The sequence below is a fragment of the Nycticebus coucang genome, chromosome 21 (assembly GCF_027406575.1).
Source record: "Nycticebus coucang isolate mNycCou1 chromosome 21, mNycCou1.pri, whole genome shotgun sequence".
Lineage (NCBI taxonomy): Eukaryota > Metazoa > Chordata > Mammalia > Primates > Lorisidae > Nycticebus > Nycticebus coucang.
Genome location: NC_069800.1, coordinates 49,452,353 through 49,471,314, shown reverse-complemented (window position 1 = coordinate 49,471,314; position 18,962 = coordinate 49,452,353). Strand labels below are relative to the sequence as shown.

The 18,962-nt window shown below is 42.7% G+C and overlaps 1 protein-coding gene across 7 annotated transcripts in view; it reads left to right on the top strand.

Annotated features, from left to right (window-relative positions):
* PTPRT (protein tyrosine phosphatase receptor type T) overlaps positions 1 to 18,962 on the top strand; it is a 1,115,914-nt gene that overhangs the window by 521,657 nt on the left and 575,295 nt on the right. For all 7 annotated transcript variants that reach the window (XM_053574016.1, XM_053574013.1, XM_053574015.1 and 4 more), the window contains exon 7: positions 4,039 to 4,332. In XM_053574016.1, the coding sequence (XP_053429991.1) occupies positions 4,039 to 4,332 (294 nt within the window). The remainder of the gene's footprint in view (positions 1 to 4,038; positions 4,333 to 18,962) is intronic.

Below are 18,962 nucleotides of genomic sequence, written 5' to 3'. Positions count from 1 at the left end.
GCAGATTCTGAATCAGCCTCTTTCTTTCCCTAATCTTCTGTCTCTGTGCTCCCAGGATGGGTCGGTGCCCAGGGTGATGTGTGACAAGTGTCAACAGGTTCACCATGTGGTAGAATGAGCATTCAGAGCACTAAGCTGTCATTGTTTGGCATTCCAGCCCCACATGGTACCTTCCCAAGCTAACTATTGGCTTAATGTGAATGTCTGGACCCGATCAGGCTCATTCAGGGTCTTCGTGACGGTCCCTGTCGCCCCGCCATGGTCTCATTACATCTCGTCATTGCTGCTTCACTTGGACCCCCCCCCCCCACTCCGTGGACAGACAGCCTGCCTTTCTTCTGGACGCGAAATGTCACACGCTTAAGGCTCTGGCTGGCAGGTGATGTGCGGAGTATGGGCCAGGTAGGGTTTCTTTCACAGAAAGTTTCTTTCTGGAAGATTATTCACCTCAAGACCCCACATGGTTCGACAAAGGCCTTCTTGAGGAGACAGATGGATTTCAGAACATGGACCTCTGTGAGGGGTTTATAATTAAATATATCATTTCATGGCTAGGGTCATATCTTTGTCCTTTAACTATTTTAAGCCAACTGTTAAATCTATGTATATGTTGGCGTGGGTGGTCGTGATCACAGGAGCTGTAGACATGTATGTGACATTGTCTTGTGGAAATCTCAGCTTATTTTCACCCAAAGGTTTGGGAATCTGGGGGTGGGGAGTTCTAGTTCTGTGACAGGTTCTCTTGTATGGCCACACTCTCACCTCTATCCTCTACAATAAGGGTTGCTTCAGAGACCCAAGGAAGTATAAGATATTATAAGCAAGCTGTCTGTCAGTAGGATCCCTGTACGTTCCCTTTCTTCTCAACATAGACCCTCGGGGGGGTGACATGCTGTACAGAGGGTTAGGGTTAGGTGACATGCTGTACAGAACTCTAGGTAACATACTTGGGTGCATGTTTCTGGGAAGCAAGTCTGGAAAATTTCCACCATACTTTCATAACTTTGAACTCCTCTGAAGTTCAAAGCTACAAGTATAGATTACAGGTATCAGACACTTCTGATTATGTACACAAACATCTCAAGTACAAGAAGAAAAAGGCGGGAGCTGGAATGGCGCACCATCCTCAAGTGCCCTGTCCCCACTCTTTCTAGCTTAGGGGGTCATGGTCCCTCCCTGGGCCTTGGTTTCCGTCCTGAAGCCTCTGGCAGTTGGATTGGATAGCCTCACATATTTCTTGTACAGTCTTGTTGAATAGTTCATCTTAGAGATAGAAGAGAATGGATATAATAAACATGGTTTTTCCATATGTTTAAAAAATAATATGCTACTTACGCCCCCCCAAAATAAAAGCATTCTGTACTTCATTCCTGCTTCTCTCTCTCTCTCTGAACCACTAGTACATCTGCCTTTTAAAGAATTCCCATTACAAGTCAAACGAATCACTAAAAAAGAAAGAACAAAACAAAACAATAATCTGATGCCAGGAGGGCTATGTCAACTCATGAGATGAAAATATGTCAAATATTCTATGAAACAAGTGTATGGTGCCCCATGATCATATTGATGTACACAGCTATGATTTAATAAAAAAAAAAATAATAATCTGATGGCTTCTTGGTGCCAGATACAGGAAACGCTATAATGAACTTACACGGCCTGTTCCTGAAGGGATGGAGGGAGAAATAACCACATGGCAAGTGTGCATGCCGACGTGTGAACTGGCACATCACTGAGATAGGACATTTATATACCCACAGAGATGTTTGTTCCTATATTTGCATATACCTGTAGGAATACGCAAAAAGGGGCTAAACATTGGACAGATGAATGCTTTATTTTCTTTCTGGTGGTCAGCAATTGAATCCGCTAATGTCTGGAATAGGAGAGCAGAGAACCATGGAGAAAAAGCCAGTGGCTGAGAGCTTGCTGTGGCCCCTTGCTCAGCTCCCACAGTATTGAAGTCTGCTCCTCTTGATTCTATCCAGGTCCGGTCTGTGAATAATTATTCAGGAATTGGGCAGAGTCATCACAGAGCTATAAAATATCACCTTTGGGGCCTCACTGGAGATTGATGGGAACTCTAGAGAGTTGATAATGGTGACCAAAGGGTCTATATATTTAAAATGCACAAAGGATGAGCCCAGAAATTATCTGCCTGCCAACCTAACTTCTCTACCTGGAACAAATTATCCAAAAATCAATTTGCAAACGCCTTTGAGATAACAAGGTCTTGAGTAATAACCTCCATGGCTTTGTAAAGCAAAGCATCCAGCTTGACTAATCTGCTTAATTTCCTCCTCTGACCAAATGGCAGGCTGTAATAGAGGCAGTTTGAAGTTGTCCCTTAAGATTTGCTTTGAGTCACGCTGAGAAAATATTGTCCACCCCTGTTTCATTGCAATTCTTCTGTTTCTAGAGAATCTTTCCTTCCAGATAATTAATTAGAAGGAAAACGCTGAATGGGTCTCTATCTGAAAGCCCTTACCCGAGTTCTAAGCTAAAATTCAGACCTACCTATGTCCATAGGAACAGCTCCCATAGGTGGGGCCCTTGTACTCCACCCCTATCTGCTTCCTCTATTTCCACTTCCTCATTCTAAGAACCATTAATTTGTTCATACCCCTTGACAGATAATCCCATTCTTGTTGGTCCTACGAAAATGTGATAGAAGAAAGACTAAAGTTATTGGTGTAAAGATGTTCATTGCAGCGTTATTTACACAACTTGGAACAACTTGTGTGTCCAACAACCTAAGAATACTTAAGTGTTATTACCTGATGGCTTGTCCTGTAGATGTTAAAGGCGATGATGACAAATCCTGTGCTTTTTGGGGTAAAAAAAACCCCTAACATATAATAAGTGAAGGAAGAAAAGCAAATCCACTTTGTAGTTCTATGTGTTACTGTAACCGCATGAAAAAGGTGTCAGCATATAAATAAAATTTGGAATGGAACATGGAAAAATAAAAATGACTACAATGTTTGGTGGTAGAGAAGGGGACATATTTTCTCTTTTGGGAGATTTTCTTTCTCGTTGTTCCATTTCTATTTTTGCTATAAATACAAATACTCCCAGTTTGATTTTTTTTTTTTATAGATGGGTATTAAGTGGCAAACAGCCTTTCACAGGGAGAAGTGGTCCAAAAAGGCAAGCAGGAGTAGGTATTATCCAACCTTCTTCTTCATGACCTTAGTTAGGTGACCTGATTTCTTGGGTTCTCAGTATTTTGATCCATCACAGTGAAGGGGGTAATGTCCCAAGAATTACATGCAACATGCATGTGAGGTTTTCTGGTATATAAGATGTACAAAGTAAGGGTTCAGTTTTGCTGCTCTGCCATGGGTGAAGGATTGCAGGGAACGGGTCATCATACACATCTGTTGAAATTCTTGTTGACTTAGCTGACTGTGAATTCAGTGGAGGGGGGGTGGCGACATAGTGCAGATAAAAGGTAGCTCAGTGTAGCTTTTGCCTTGACCCTTCACTCCTGCTGGGTCCAGGGTGGCCAAAGACACTTTCTCTGCTTGGAGGAACCTGCCAGAGTCAGGAAGATGCTGAGATTCTTCTATGTCATCAGCCTTATCCTACGTAGGCTCATGTTACTGTTGGGGAAAAAAACCTCCACTCACAACCTCTAGGTCCCTGTGTAAGATGGTAATAAACTGCAGGCTGGGTTTTGAACCACACTTCGCATCAGCAAAAGCTGCTTCCTTCTGAGATGGAAAGCAGGGTACTCACCCAGCAGCTTCTTTGCTGTGTTCTGGAGATACCGTTACCTCCTGTCACCTTCTCTCCTTCCTCTCTTTAAATAAAGGAGGTACGGTAAATGTTGACTATAGTTCTGACATAAATACTGATTCAGGTGTCTACCAACAGAAAACTAGAAAATTACACTAGGGCAGGACTGGGGTTAAATACCAGGGTTTTGGACTGCTTCCCCTGGCTGTGTCTGGAGTTCTGTCCTTGTCCTCCCTGTGGAGTCTGCTCTGCAAACCACTCGGGTGTGACAGTCCTTTGTGCTTGCTTGTCTTCCAGAGCCCCCCACACCCATCGCCCCCCCAGAGCTGCTGGCTGTGGGGGCCACGTACCTGTGGATCAAGCCCAATGCCAACTCCATCATCGGGGACGGCCCCATCATCCTGAAGGAGGTGGAATATCGTACCACGACAGGCACGTGGGCAGAAACCCACATCGTCGACTCCCCCAACTACAAGCTATGGCATCTGGACCCCGATGTGGAGTATGAGATCCGGGTGCTACTTACGCGACCAGGCGAAGGGGGCACAGGACCACCAGGGCCTCCCCTCACCACCAGGACCAAGTGTGCAGGTAAGAACCTTTTTCCGGAATTCATTTTGAGAGGCTGCGCCATTGCCACCACCTGTCTTCCTCCGGCCTCTCTGTGATGAATCACTCCTACGTTTCTTTGACAGGATTGTGCTTCCTGGTGTGGTTTGGGTCTGCCTCTAGCTACATCTCGGGGGACTTGGCTCTGACTGTAATTCTGAGGGCCTCCTTACTTTGGCTGTGACGCAGAGAGGTTCTGAAAGTGTTTCTGATGGGACACTGGCTCTGTCTCATCGGGACCCCACGTGCCAGCTGTATGATGAGGCTTCCTAGTGCTGGTCTCTTAGTTCCCTGTCTCTGATGGCTCCTGGACGTATTGCTCTGAGGGTGTCTGGCTCTGTTCTTCTGAGGGCTCCTGGCTCTGTGTCCCCTAAAGGCCACACTTAGACTAAATATGGGATATGTCCTAAATATGGGATATGAGGGCTCCTGGTTACCGTCAATCTCTGAGGTGTTTCAGATTCTAATTTAGTCCCTGAGGGTCCCAGGTGGGGCTGTGGCCCTGGCTTTTGGCCACTTCCCTGACAGTTCTGACGGTTCCTGGTTCTCGTTTTTTTTCTGAGGGACTCCTGTGCTAACCACATGCTAAGTGCCTCCTGGCTCTGACAGTGTCTCAAATTGTCCTGGAACTGCTTTAGTCCCTAGGAACTTTCTGACTCTGTATCCCCTGGGGGTTCCAGTCTCCTACATTAGAGTCTGGGTTGTGACTGTTTTTCTGAGGTCCTCTGGATTTTACTCAGATCTCTCTGGGCTCCTGGCTCCAACTGTTTCTCTGACATTCCTGGATGTTGCCTAAGAGTTTGCTGGCTGGGACTGTGTCTGGGGGTGGGGTGCGGAGGGATTCTTTGAATCCAATTTTATGTCTGAGGCTTCTATTGCCTTTTAATAAGGGGCAATTGGCTGGGGCTGTGCCTGTGACTGTATCCCTGAGACGTTCCTGGCTCTGAATACTACTCAAGAAATTAAAAGAACTTGGAGTTCAGTTTTTGCAAATTATTTATGTTGTCTCATCTTTTCCACTTTAAGTAACTATTCATTGTAAGTACTTTTATCCCCTTGTACGTGAAGAAATGGAGGGTCAATATTTTCATACTTCTTGTCCGTAGTTGCAGACTTGGCCAGCGGCGCAGTGAAGATCGACACTCATATAGGTTTTCTGACTCTAAGCTGTGTATCTCCGGCCCCACCGTGATAGAGAGAGGCAAGTGCTCGCAGCACAGTGTGCAGAGCTGGGGGGTGGTGCCATGGGAATGGGTTTCAGGGGAGTGGGAAGCGAGCGTGTGCTTCCAAGGGAAAAGGTGTTGCTGAAAGCTTCTGGATAGGGGAAAGGATTCATCAGGGCAGCAATCATGAACAAAAAGCAAAGTAAAGACCAGTCAATTTTGCTCTAACACAACACACAGGTCCCTAAAAACAACCCCTCTGTGCCAAGTAACTCAATAAGCACCAGAGAGCTTCTGGGGGGGAAAGTGGGGCCTGGGGGTGACACTCATGCTTCATCCATGACATGTTAAAAAAATAAAGAGAAGCCTAGTGAAAAGGGTGGCTCAATATTATACACGTGAAATGGCTAAGTAATACATAAAGCGTCCATAGTCTGAAAATCTGAAATCCAGAATACTCCAAAATCTGAAACTTGCTGAGTGCCAGCATCCTGCCCCAGGAGGGTGACAGAGGTGATGTCGTTAGCGCCGCAGAAGAGTGGCTGCAGATGACATGCTGAAAACGTGTGAGGGGCACGTGCAAGGACTAGGGCCGTGTGACTCCCTAACAGGACAAGAAACTGTGGCCGTTTGTAAAATGAAAGACAGGATTCTAAGACTGAAGCCATTGTTACTGAGGCAGATGATTCTGGAAGAAACCATTTCAAAGTCACCCAATGCGATGCCTTCCCTGAGGAGAGGACCCACTTCCTGGTCTCTTAAATGCTTCTTCTGCTGTTTCTTCTCATGGGAAAGATAAAATACAATGTTCAGCAACCCTTTAATCAAAACACAGCATTGCAGCGGAGATGGAGAACCTGCTGTTGTTCTGGATGCAGTGTTCCAACAACAGGCACTGATATTCTGAAGATTCCACTGCATGCTGAGTTACCCCGAGCACGTGGGTTTTTTCACTATATTCATGGTATGTTATATTTTTTTACTGTTGAGTACCTGTCTATGAATAAGTATAAGAAAATGTTGCTTATTGATAGTGTATAAATTCCGAGTCAGGAAAGATCGTGACACCAAACAGCCACAGATTGTCCCCATGCACGAGCGGCTGAGACAGTGACACCTTTGCTTTCTGATGGCTCAGTGTATACAAACTTTGTGTCACGTACAAAATTATTAAAAATCATTGTATAAACTTACCTTTAGGCTAAGCGCATAGGGTATATATGAGTATAATCGTAAATGAATCCTGTGGTCAGACTTAGGTCCCGTCCCCAACGGATCTCCTTATGGAGATTCTAAAACACCCCAAATTCTGAAATCTGAAATACTTCCTTCCAATTCTAGCATTTCAGATAAGGGCTGTGTAACCTGTGTCCCAATAGATATGGTGTGTTACCTAGAGAGAGACCTGAAGTTTGTGCATGGCAGTGGGCATCAGAAAGTTTGCACCTTTGGGTTACTGCACTGTGGAGGAAGGGAAGCTGCCTGAGATTGGGGAAAGGTTGTGGGTAGAGTTCATAACACAGTCGCGGGGGGAGGTGCGTGCGTTTTGTGTGTTCCTAAGTGGCTGTGGTTTGTGCAGTTTGCTGGGCGGATGCGATTTGCTGCTTCAATAGTGTTTCTTCCATAAGAAATCTCACCTAAGCAAACACGAAATTTGCATTATGCTCAAATTGTCCCTTCTTATAGCTGTAGCGTCGGAACAAATTCGTGTTTTCAAAACATGCGCTATGGTGGAATTGACTGTAACTATTCTTAAGTACCTCAGTGGTGTATCTTTGCAGTTTGAAATGCAAGTGTTTTTGTTGCTGGGAAATATTCCTTCGAAGGTTATTGAGCCACTCTGATGCACAGAGATGCCATTTTCTTGATTATTTCCAAACCAGGCCTTTGGTAAAATTCCTCATTGAAATCTGATTATGAAACTTACTACTTTAAAAGGACATAAGGGTATGTTATTAAACTGGGTAATACCTTATCTCAGCTTTGCAATGCAATATTCATCCATAAAAATAATTGATTTGATCCTGCTGATGAAACTTCTCTCTTTACACAGGGTAAATGTGAGGGTTTCCAGGGTTTTTGATCTTTATAAATGATATTCAAAGTACTTTAGCGGCCCCCATGGACTTATTTGCCCATGATTGTGTAATACATTTTGAAATTCAATCGCAAGATGATCATCTCAATAAAAATTTACAACCTATTGCTAACTGTTGCCACGACTGGGTAATGGATTTTACATGTTGAAAACACAATAGTCTGACTATTACTATAAAAATTATGAGTTGAAATGCCGTTTGTGGCATTTTATTTCAAAAAATGTTGGTGTTTAAGTAAGTTACGGCTGAAATCTTGAATAAACCACATTTGACAAAATATGTCATCAAGAAGATAATCTTCTCTCCTGCACTGCCACTGACGGTGGAATGTTTTTTGCCTTGTAATTAATTTTTAGGAGAATTCAAGGGCCAATAGCTATTTGGGGGTCTTGTTTCTTGGTGTTGGAAGTCTAGGGCCCCCTCCCCACTTCTTATTCTATCATTAGCCCCTTTGGATATGTACTCATTATTTTATAAAACAGAAAATGGGAGAATGTGGAGTTTAGAAGATATAATTTCTGCCCAGAGGAATTTATAGACTAGGCTAAGATTTCAGCAAAAGAGAAAAAAAAAAAGAAACTTAAACACAAAGTTGAGCATGTAAATAGCATATTTCATGGAGGAAGACAGGGTCACATGGAAACATAAACGCTGGCAGAATAATCTAGAACACTAGTTCTCAGCATGGGCTCCCCGAAAACCAGCATCAGTATCTCTACAGGCTGAATGTTTGTGAACATTTGATGAAAATTTGTACGTTGCCATCCTTGACCCTCAAGGTAACAATATTAGGATGTGGAGCCTTTGGGAGTGACGAGGTCATGAGGACAGCATACTCGTGAAAGGAATTAATGTCCTTATAACAGAGACCCCAGAGAGCCCCCTCACCCCTTCTGCCATGTGGGGACCCAGGAAGTGAGGCCGTCCACAAGACACCTGAGCTACTGGTGTCTTGATATGGGACTACCCAGTTTCTAGAATTATGACCAAAAAGTATCATTTACAAATTGTCCAGCCTATAATGTTCTATTATGGCAGTCCAGATGAATTAGTGTAAGGGTCCCCTGGGAACTTGTTAGAAATGCAAATTCTTAGACCCGGTCCCTTGATCTGATGAATCATAAATTCTAACGGTGAGGCCTGGAAATCTGTCCTGGAAGCAGTCCTCAGGGTGATGCTGCTACCTGCCCAAATGTAAGAATCACTGCCGTACCGTGACACACATGCCAAAATGTCTACAGTTTGATCTTTGCGTCAACTCTGAGACGTAGATAGGAGGAAAACTGAGTCTGGGAATCCCGGAGTCAAAGTCACAAGTCAGTTTAGTGCTAAGAGGTGAGGAACTCCCCACTGCACAGTCTCATGGAGTATGCAACCTTGGACATGGCCAGAGATGTGGACCCCACACTCGTCCAGCCTGGCCCTGCATCTCTTTTGGACATACAACCTTTAATGGTTTGGGTACCTGCTTTTTGGTATCTTAAAATTGCCATCTGGCATTAGAATGTTCTTTCCATCACTGTCATCCCAAATCTCTTCCACTTAGGGGTTTGTGATCATTTAGAAATAAATCCCGGAAGACATATGCCTCCTTATCTCAGAAACAGGTCTTTAGCAACCCATAGTTGTTTGCCTTATTCGAATGCCCCAGAAATCTCTTTCCTTTGTCCCCCAAATCCTCACTTAAGCCAGACCCCAGGCAATTTTCTTCATCAGGTCATAGTTTTGGAATCACAAACTAACAATCCAGAAAACCAAGAGATCGCCCATCCCCCTTGCCAGCACTTACTCTGATACATCAGAGCCCCCCTTGCCTGGGAGCCCCCTTCATTGTGGTCTTGGAGAATTCCAGCCTCTTCAAGTGAGAAGTGGCTTTGCGTAGCGGGAGACCCACGTATGCTGCTGGTCTGGGGAGCTCTCTTCCTTTCCCTCTACTGAGGGTTGATTGCACATTATATTTTATTTACATATTTATGGATTTCTACCTGTGGTGATATGTGTCTACCTCTGCCTTTTCTCCAGGGGGATAAAAAAAGGTAAATTCAAATTTCTGGGCTAACTGAAGTGAGAGGGATCATTAGAACTGAGTGAAAAGGATATGGGCTTTAGAGGCAAAAAGAATCTGGTTTTTATTTCAGGCTGGACACTTGCTAGCTGGATGACCGGAAATGAGCTATGTTATCTCTCTCCCATCTAAGGGAGATTATAATGTGCCATGTTGTTGTGAAGCTTCTGTGAGATAAGTTATAATCCTAGAAGAGAACCCAGAACATTGGAGCCCTTGATTGAACATTATTTCGAAATAAATCTCAAGCCTGAAGAGATGTCAGCATCTAAACTGCTTTGCTTCACTGTGGCAGGATGGACCCAACTGTAAGGAATCCTCCCGTTGCTACTGTCTGTACTTTCCTTGACAGTGGTGTCAGCACAGGAGGTCTGATCACTTTCGGGAAGGTGGGGCATTGGCCGAGCACAGGTCCTGGAGTCCTTGATGTGTACGTTGCAATGGTACCAGACGATGGGGCCTGGGAGAGGAGGATAGGGATCGTTCTTTTTCCAGTTCTATCTCTAGTTCTGAGTAAGAGAGAGAAGCATATTATCCAGACCCTTCTCTCTTCTAGAAGACCAAGGCTTAGGAGAATGAGACCTGGCTAGTCCAGAGCAGAGAGTGGAGGTGAGTGCTGAGCCTCAGCAATGAGCAGCTTCAAATGGTCTGCATCTTCTCTGAGGGGCTGTTGGTCCTTCCAGCTAGCTTATAGTTCAGTGAAGAGGAGGAGAAAGGCAGAAAGAAGTATTGAAGGTCTGGAAAAGGAACCAGGTCCTGACACTAGCCATGGGAAGCTTTTCCTTTATTTTTCTAAGCCTTATCTGCATCATCTGTAGGGTTCTACACCCTGGCCTGACTCTCGGGGCTCTGAACCAGAATAAAATGCAACATCCTTCAGGGAAGGACGTCAGTATGAGCCCAGACATCTAGCTTCCATCTGCGTTGCTGTAATTCATGAATCGTAAGGGCATATGGAAAGATTAGCCAATGGAAATGGACTCACCCTTCCACCCAGAATCAAAGCAATATAGTCCACAGGTTCTAACCACTAGTGTGGAAATCTTCAAGGCCACGAGAAACTGGGGAGGAGGGGGTCCTCCCTGTGTGCTGCACCATGGTCTAAGCGGCAGGGCTGCTAGAGCAGGGCTGGTGAGCCCAGGTGGAAGGCAGCAGTACACGGTGGATTAAGGCCACCACTTCCTCAAAAGGATGCGGCCAGGGCATGCTGATAGTTTTGGCATCCCTCCCCCAGCCCAGTTTCTTTGCTTCCCCTGGAGTGTAGGATGGCAAAAGAGAGATGAGGATTAAGAAGGAACAAAGATGCTTAGATCATACTTGATTCTAGAGTCTCTGCATGAGCCCCGAGTTGTCTACAAATAAACAAGCTTCTGAGAGCATAAGATGTCCATCTCTTCTGGCTCCTTGACTTAACAAAGAGGTAAAGCCCTGTGTCCATCAGCCTCCCATTCCCAATCCCAGAGACTCTCTTCCCTAACTCACAATGCCTCCTTGTTGTGTGGGCTGATTGTGGTGTTGGGAGGGAAGAAAGGTCTCTCTCTGGGCACTTTTGAGTGATCTCTGGAAGAAACAGCTGGCAGTACTATCACTCTCTTCTGTATAATGTGGAGGGTATCTACTGCTTACTATTAATGAGTCGGTAGTCTTAGGTGAAATTCTAAAGCAAAAAGAAAAGCCCCTTGAAACATCCTGTGACATTTTTAGGTTTTTCTGCCATCCCATTCTTCCTAGGGAGCTAAGGACCTCTAGCAGAGGGTCCTTAGCTACAGCACAAAGCAAGTCAACAAATGCTCCTTTAATCTCTCCTAACTTTGAAAGCTGAGGTTTGTAGGAAAAATGAGTCAGAGAGACAGTAATGATAATAAAAGTTGGCAGTGTTTATTTATCAAGCTATCTGGATTTTAAAAAGGATAGCCCCCAAATATATTAAAATTAGAGTTTAGTCACTCCTATAGCTATGAAAATCTTGAGATGGCAACATAAAGAAAATATATGATTATAATAATGAAAACAGTGGCTATAAATTTGAATATCTATTATATGCAAGGCCTGTGGTGTTAAGCTTGTTTTGCATATTTTACTTGTAATTTTTGCAGCAACCTTGAGGGGTGGGTATAATTTTTTCCACTGATGATCTGGGAGAGAGATGACTTACCCAAGGCCATACGCTTGCCCAAGTGGCCCAGCTGGGAATTGACCCTTTAACTGTATAGACATAAAGCTCAATCTCTTTCTAACATGGCTCTCAAAATGCAGCATCATTATCAAAGCATAATACATCATGACCACGTTGGGTTTATTCCAGGAATGCATTGATGAAAAATGTTGAATACTAGAAAAACTAGCGATGTAACGCCTCGTATCAATAGGTCAAAAAAATAAAAATCATCTGATCCTCTCAAGAGAGGCTGAAATATAATTTGAAAAAATTCAGCCTTCATTACTGATTGGAATTCTTAGTAAACTTGAAATGGAAAGGCACTTTCTTATTTCAAACAGAAAATGTTCTTTATAGCCTCAAAGCCTAGGAGAATAAACAAACAAACAAACAAAAAAAGCTATTAGAACTACTAAAACATTTCAGCACTATGGTTAGACACAAAGCAAATAAACAAAAGTCAATGGTTTGTAATAATCATTCTAAAAATATATATTTTTCAATGCAATTAAAATATAAATACTTAGCAGTAACCAAGAAATGTGTTGAATCTTTGTGAAAATACACCTACCTATAAAATTTTATTGAAGATGATAAAACAAGACTCAAATAAACGGAGCTATATGTCATGTTGTTGGGTTAGCAAATTTAATATGGTGAAGATATCAATTCTCCTCAAATTAATTTATGGGTTTAGTACAATTGCAATCAAAATCTTAATGAGATTCTTTTTGGAACATGACAAAGTGATTTAAAAATTGATCTGAACAAATACACAGGAGAAAGTAGTCAAGAACATTTTAAAAAGTGGCAGAGGGATTTTTCTCTGTGAGCTATCAACATTTATAATAACTATAATAATTAAAGCCCAGAAAAGAATACTGTTTGCAGCAAAACTGGTTTTTAAAATTTATATGAATAAAAAATTTCATATCAAGTAGTATGTGATTCGTCAATTATATGTGGTACAAATTATTTGGAAAAATACAGTTCATTGCATATATATCATGATATGCTAAATAAATTATTGAAAGTTTAAGACTTTAAATTTAAAGTAGGAAAAAATAAGAACTAGAGGAAAATAAAATATTATTCTTTTGTTGGAAGGGACTTTCAGTTCATGAAAGGAAGCAAATACATGACTAAGGTCATGGTTTGCAAATTTTACTACATAAAAAGAGAAGGCAGTGACAAAGGAGAAGAAATCTTCTATTCCATATTAAAATTCAGAAAGCAAATGAGTGAACTGGATATGCAAAAACTATGTGACAAAATTGAGAAAAAGAGATAATATCTTTACATACAAAGAGCTCTAACATTAGAATGTAATCACACTGAGAAAAAAGCTAAAAGGTATAAAGAGGTAATTGCTAAACAAAACAGGAATGGCCAAAAGCATGTTAAAAATGGCCAGTGTTACAGATAAATAAATTCATTTTTACCCATAATATTACATACATATTATATATATATATATATATATTCAATATATATATATATATATATTCAATATATATATATATATATATATATTGAATTGGTAATAGCATTGGTGAGGAACAACAATGCAGGCTCTTAAGGGCATTGCTAAGGGTGGGTTAACTGACACAGCATATTAAGAGGACAATTTGCTATTTTTTTTTTCCCTAGCTCAATAATCAGACCTGCTCAAAAGGGAGTTTTCTACATAGAGGTCATCATTGCATTATTTATAAGACAAAAACTTGGAAATCACTTAAATGCACCAATAATAGAAGAATAGTTAAGTAACAATAGAAGTAACAAAAGGAGAATAGTTAAGTAAATTTTGGTGTATGCACACAGGGGAATTGTGTGCTAGCCTGACAAACCCTGTTTTCATATTGCATCTAGGTGATGGTATGGGTCAATGTTTATGCTATAATAAGTTAAAAAAAAAAATCAACCTGCAAAACTACATATGTAAGTTATTACTGTCCCAATTTAGTGAAATGTAAACGTATAACCCACATGTCAGCCAGGCGTTTATCCGTGAGAGCTATGTGATATTAACCAGAACTCCCCATTTCGGATTCTGCAGGTGCAGATGCCCAAAGGAGCACATGGCCCCTCTTACCTGCCCTCCCTCAATTCTAGAACATCATCCTGTTTCTCCTGGCTGTCCCGATTGGACCAAATGTGTGCATGGGCATCATGCCACTTCCTCAAAGCTCCATGAGTGTAAGGCCATGTCCTGCCACAGCAAACATCTCTGAGTGTTTGGTGCAGCATAGGCAAGGGGCTGCATTGCCACCCTTCCTAGCAGACAACTCAGAATCCTTCCTCAGACTCAAAAGTCCTTCTGGCACTTGGATTGCCCAGCATCTTCCTCCTCCAGCACCTCCCAGGGGGCCCTCAGGTGCAGCCAAGTCTTCTCCTTCAAGTTCTCCGAGTAGTTTCACTTTCTCCAGGCCCTATCATTTCCAGTGTGCACATTCTGTGCATTGAGCTGAGCATTAAGTCAGGTGGAGGGGGAGGGAAGCTGATTCTGAGATCAAAGCCTTTCTTTTTTTTTTATTTTTAAAGTAAATTTATTTAAGTTTAATGTGAGGGTACAAACAACCAGGTCAAAATATTTGATTTTGTTAGGTAGAGTCCCTCTTGTGGTTATGTCCCCCACACAAAAAGGTGTGCCAAACACTCCCATCCCCTGCACACTCAGTGAGAGCAGCCCAACCCCTGACTCTCCCTCATCACTCCTGCCTCTCCCTCATTGCCCCTCCCTCATCACCCCTGCCTCTCCCTCAACGCCCCTGCCTCTCCCTCATCGCCCCTCCCTCTCCCTCATCACCCCTGCCTCTCCCTCAACGCCCCTCCCTCTCCCTTATCACCCCTGCCTCTCCCTCAACGCCCCTCCCTCTCCCTCATCACCCCTGCCCCTCCCTCTCCCTTATCACCCCTGCCTCTCCCTCAATGCCCCTGCCTCTCCCTCATCGCCCCTCCCTCTCCCTGATCACCCCTGCCTCTCCCTCAGCGCCCCTCCCTTCAACTGGAATTAAAATGAGTTTTTCTCCCACATGGGCATGCGTCAGATTGTCTACTGGCTTCATATTAGTTTTGAGTACACTGGATAACTGCTCGTCCATTCTTATGATACTTTACTAAAAAGAAAGCTTTTCTTTTAATGGGAATAACCCTTCTTAAAATGTGTATTTTAATCTATCTTCACTCACATGCATGCGCAGACACAGACACAGACATGCCATATATACATGTACATATATGTATACATGTATGTACATAGTATACATATGTATATGAGTGTGTGTGTTCAGGGATTGAGGTTATGGGTCTTTGTAAATATTGGTGTTTTACTTTGTTTCGCTACACTATATAAAATTTATACAATTTGAAAGTAGTTCCCTTATAGTCAAATATTGATCATGAATGCTAAAAATTGTAAAACCCTCAGTATAGATACGAGAGGTTGCTTTTATTACAGTTAGCTAATCATTGACATTTTTGGACAGTGCAGAAACTGCACCATTTTTGGTAAGCCCTGGGATGCAAACTGAGCTTCAAACTCAGTTTGAAATGGAATAAGGGGCAGTTAAATGAGGGGTTTGCTGCTGGACCCATTCGAGTTTGAATCCAGGTTCGGGCCATAGGATGCTGGGCAACCTTGGGCCATTTGACCTTTCCAAACCAATTTCAACATCCATTAACTGGGTGTAATGCAGTTTACCTCACTGAGTAGAAATAAAGGGTTATTAATATTAATGATGGTTAATAATGTTCTGTGAGGCTTAATCTCTTTTTTTTTTTTTTGTAGAGACAGAGTCTCACTTTACAGCCCTTGGTAGAGTGCCATGGCCTCATACAGCTCACAGCAACCTCCAACTCCTGGGGCTTAAGCGATCCTCTTGCCTCAGCCTCCTGAGTAGCTGGGACTACAGGCGCCCGCCACAATGCCCGGCTATTTTTTGGTTGCAGTTTGGCCGGGGACGGGTTTGAACCCGCCACCTCGGTATATGGGGCTGGCGCCTTACCGACTGAGCCACAGGTGCCGCCCTGTGAGGCTTAATCTCACTGAAATTGCCTGCAATGAGCTAGACTCCATTGTTACCATCACTAACAAGGCTGAGAGAGGTTACATGCTTTGCTCCAACTCACAGTTTAGGAAGTAGTTGAGGTTAGGTCAATGGAGTCTAACTCAGCATCCTTCTCTGAACCCACTTGACCATATAACACTAAGTGCCTGGCACCATTCCTAGGACTTAGTAGCTGCTTAGTGAATGGGAGCTTTGGGCACTGTAACCCCCTTAAGACTGACTTTCTCTCTCACTACCTTGCCCTCCTCACCAGCAGACCCGCAGATCCCACTGCCATCGGTCCATGGAGCAAAGGGGAGCCACGTGTTGCCTTCACAGACGGATTTGGGAGGGCTCACCCCATCCAGAGCTTGGTGTGAGGCCTCAGCCAAAATGTCACCAGAGCCATAGGAAAGCTGAGGTGCCCTGCCCATCACTAGGTGTTCTAGAATGCAGAGCTCCTGCTACAACAGAGAAGAACGGGAAAGTTACATGCAGAAGGGAGCCCAGACCCGGTGTGATGCAGAGAGGAAAAGGACTGTCCCTGCTGGAGGAAAAGTGCGGGAGAGTCCTGGGGGTCTCCAGCAGGGAGTGGTTTTCCATCTGCCACTGGCATATAGATTTCCCTGGCTAGGGATGTCCTGAATCGCTGGAACCAACTCACCCCTTCCCCACTCGGCCTCAGGGAGGGAAGCGGACGCAGCCACTGCAGCTGTGGTTGCTGTCTTTCTTGAGCTTCTTCGTTTCAAACTTGAAAAAAAATGAAGAAGCACATTTTTGAAATTTGAAAGAACTTTTCGAAAATAGAAAATCTATCCCACGTTCCAATTCCAGATATATTTTTGCTTGGGCCTATTCTCTTCTCTTCAGTCACTGACCCCATTCTGAAGTAGTCCCTCCCTGTGTGCCAGTGAGAGTCTCACCTGTCACTCACTGTTGTAAAGTAAATATTTCGCAGGTCTAAGCACTCCTTAAGAGGAGTTTTAACAGTGTCTTAATGGCTCCACAGTGTCGCATACAGTCTGATTAGCATAATTTGCTACACAATTGGTGACTATTGAGGACGTCCTCATCTCTCGCCTATAGCCTTCTGCTTAAATTATTTTCTTACACTAAATTTCAAGGAGTGAGGTCTTAAAAGGTAGAGACATCCTTTATAGCATTTGCTACATTTCACAGATTGCTTTCAATGAAATAATTATGCAATTTTATGATGATAAGAGCAGTTTGAGTACAAACTAGCCAGGATTGCATACTATTGTTTAAATGCAGTGCATTTCATGGACATGCAGGGAATCTCAAGTGCATTTTATTTCATGTTTATCTGCAGCCCCCTCTTCTTCATTCTTTTCCACCTTCCTCACATGTGCACGCTACTCCAATCTTTTTTTGTTTTTTTCTTGTTCCTCAGAAATACTGTGGTAGCCTCTTTCCTGCCTCAGGGCCTTTGCACATGTTGTCCCCTCTTCCTGGAACTCTCCCCACCACTTCTTTCTCAGGCTACTTCATCCTTTACTTAACTCTTTAAAAATTACTCTGCAGAGGACCTTGTTGATCTAAATTAGCCTCTTCCTCATTTTCCTTTTAAAAAAATTTTTGGTTATGGGTACAAATAGTTGCATGTCTTTATAAGGTACATGTGATGTTTTGATATAGGCATACAATGTGAATTAATCAAATCAAGATAATTGGGGGTATTTATCGCCTCAGGCATTTATTATTTCTTTTTTAGGAATATTCCACTTTCATTCTTTCAGTTCTTTTTTCAGGGGTCCTCAAACTGCAGCCCGCGGGCCACAGGAGGCGTTGTGATTGTATTTGTTCCCATTTTATTTTTTTACTTCAAAATAAGATATGTGCAGTGTACATAGGAATTTGTTCATAGTTTTTTTTTTTTTTAACTGTAGTCCAGCCCTCCAACGGTCTGAGGGACAGTGAATTGGCCCCCTGTTTAAAAAGTTTGAGGACCCCTAATAAAGCATGTCTTAACTTCTTGTCGATGATAGTCAATTTATTGTACTATCAAATATTGTTCATTCTATCTATCTACCTAACTATATTTTTACACCCATCAACTCTCCCCATTTCATCCCTGCATCTTGCTACCCTTTCTAGCCTATTAACCATTTAATATGTAGCTTCCACGTGTGAGTGAGAGTGTGGGAGGTGTGTCTTTCTGTACTTGGCTTATCTCACTTAACATAATGTTCTCCAGTTCCATGCATGTTGTTGCAAATGGGAGGATTTCATTAATTTTTGTGGCTCTGTAATATACATGGTGTATGTATATATCACTATTGCTGTATCCATTCATCTGGTGATAGGCATTTAGGTGGATTGCAAATCTTAGCCATTGTGAATGAATAGTGCTGCCATAAACCTGGGAGTGCAGATACCTTTTCAATATACTGATTTCCTTTCACTTAGATATATACCCAGCAGGCGGATTGCTGGGTCATCTGGTAGTTTTATTTTATAGTTCTCTGAGGAACCACCATACTGTTCTCCGTAGTGGCTGCCCTAACTTACCCTCCCACCAACAGTGTACAGGGTTCCTCCTTCCCCACCTCCTCATGGGTGTTCATTATTGCCTGGCTTTTTGATAAAAGCCATTTTAACTGAGGGGAGATGATCACTCCTTATACTTTATGTTGCATTTCTCTGGTGACTAATGATGTCTGGCATATTTTCACATACCTGTTGGCCATCTGTATATCTTCTTTTGAGAAACATCTGTTTAGATCCTTTGCCCATTTTGTAATCAGATTATTTAATTTTTCCTATTGAGGTAATGGAGCTCCTTATATAGAGGGGGCCAAAAGATGTGTACTTACTTTAAGAAAGGAAAAAATATATATTAAATTTGCAATACTCAAGTCATGTTTGACCATTGCAATTACAAGAGGGGCCTAACGTGACTTGTGTTCATCTTTTGTTATTGGTTCATATTGAGTATTGCAAATTTAGTGCAGTTTTCTTTCCTTTCTTAAAAATGTGTAGACTTATTTTTGGCACCCTCTGTATATTCTAATTATTAAACCCTGGTCCGATGGGTTTGTTGATATTCCCTCCCATTCT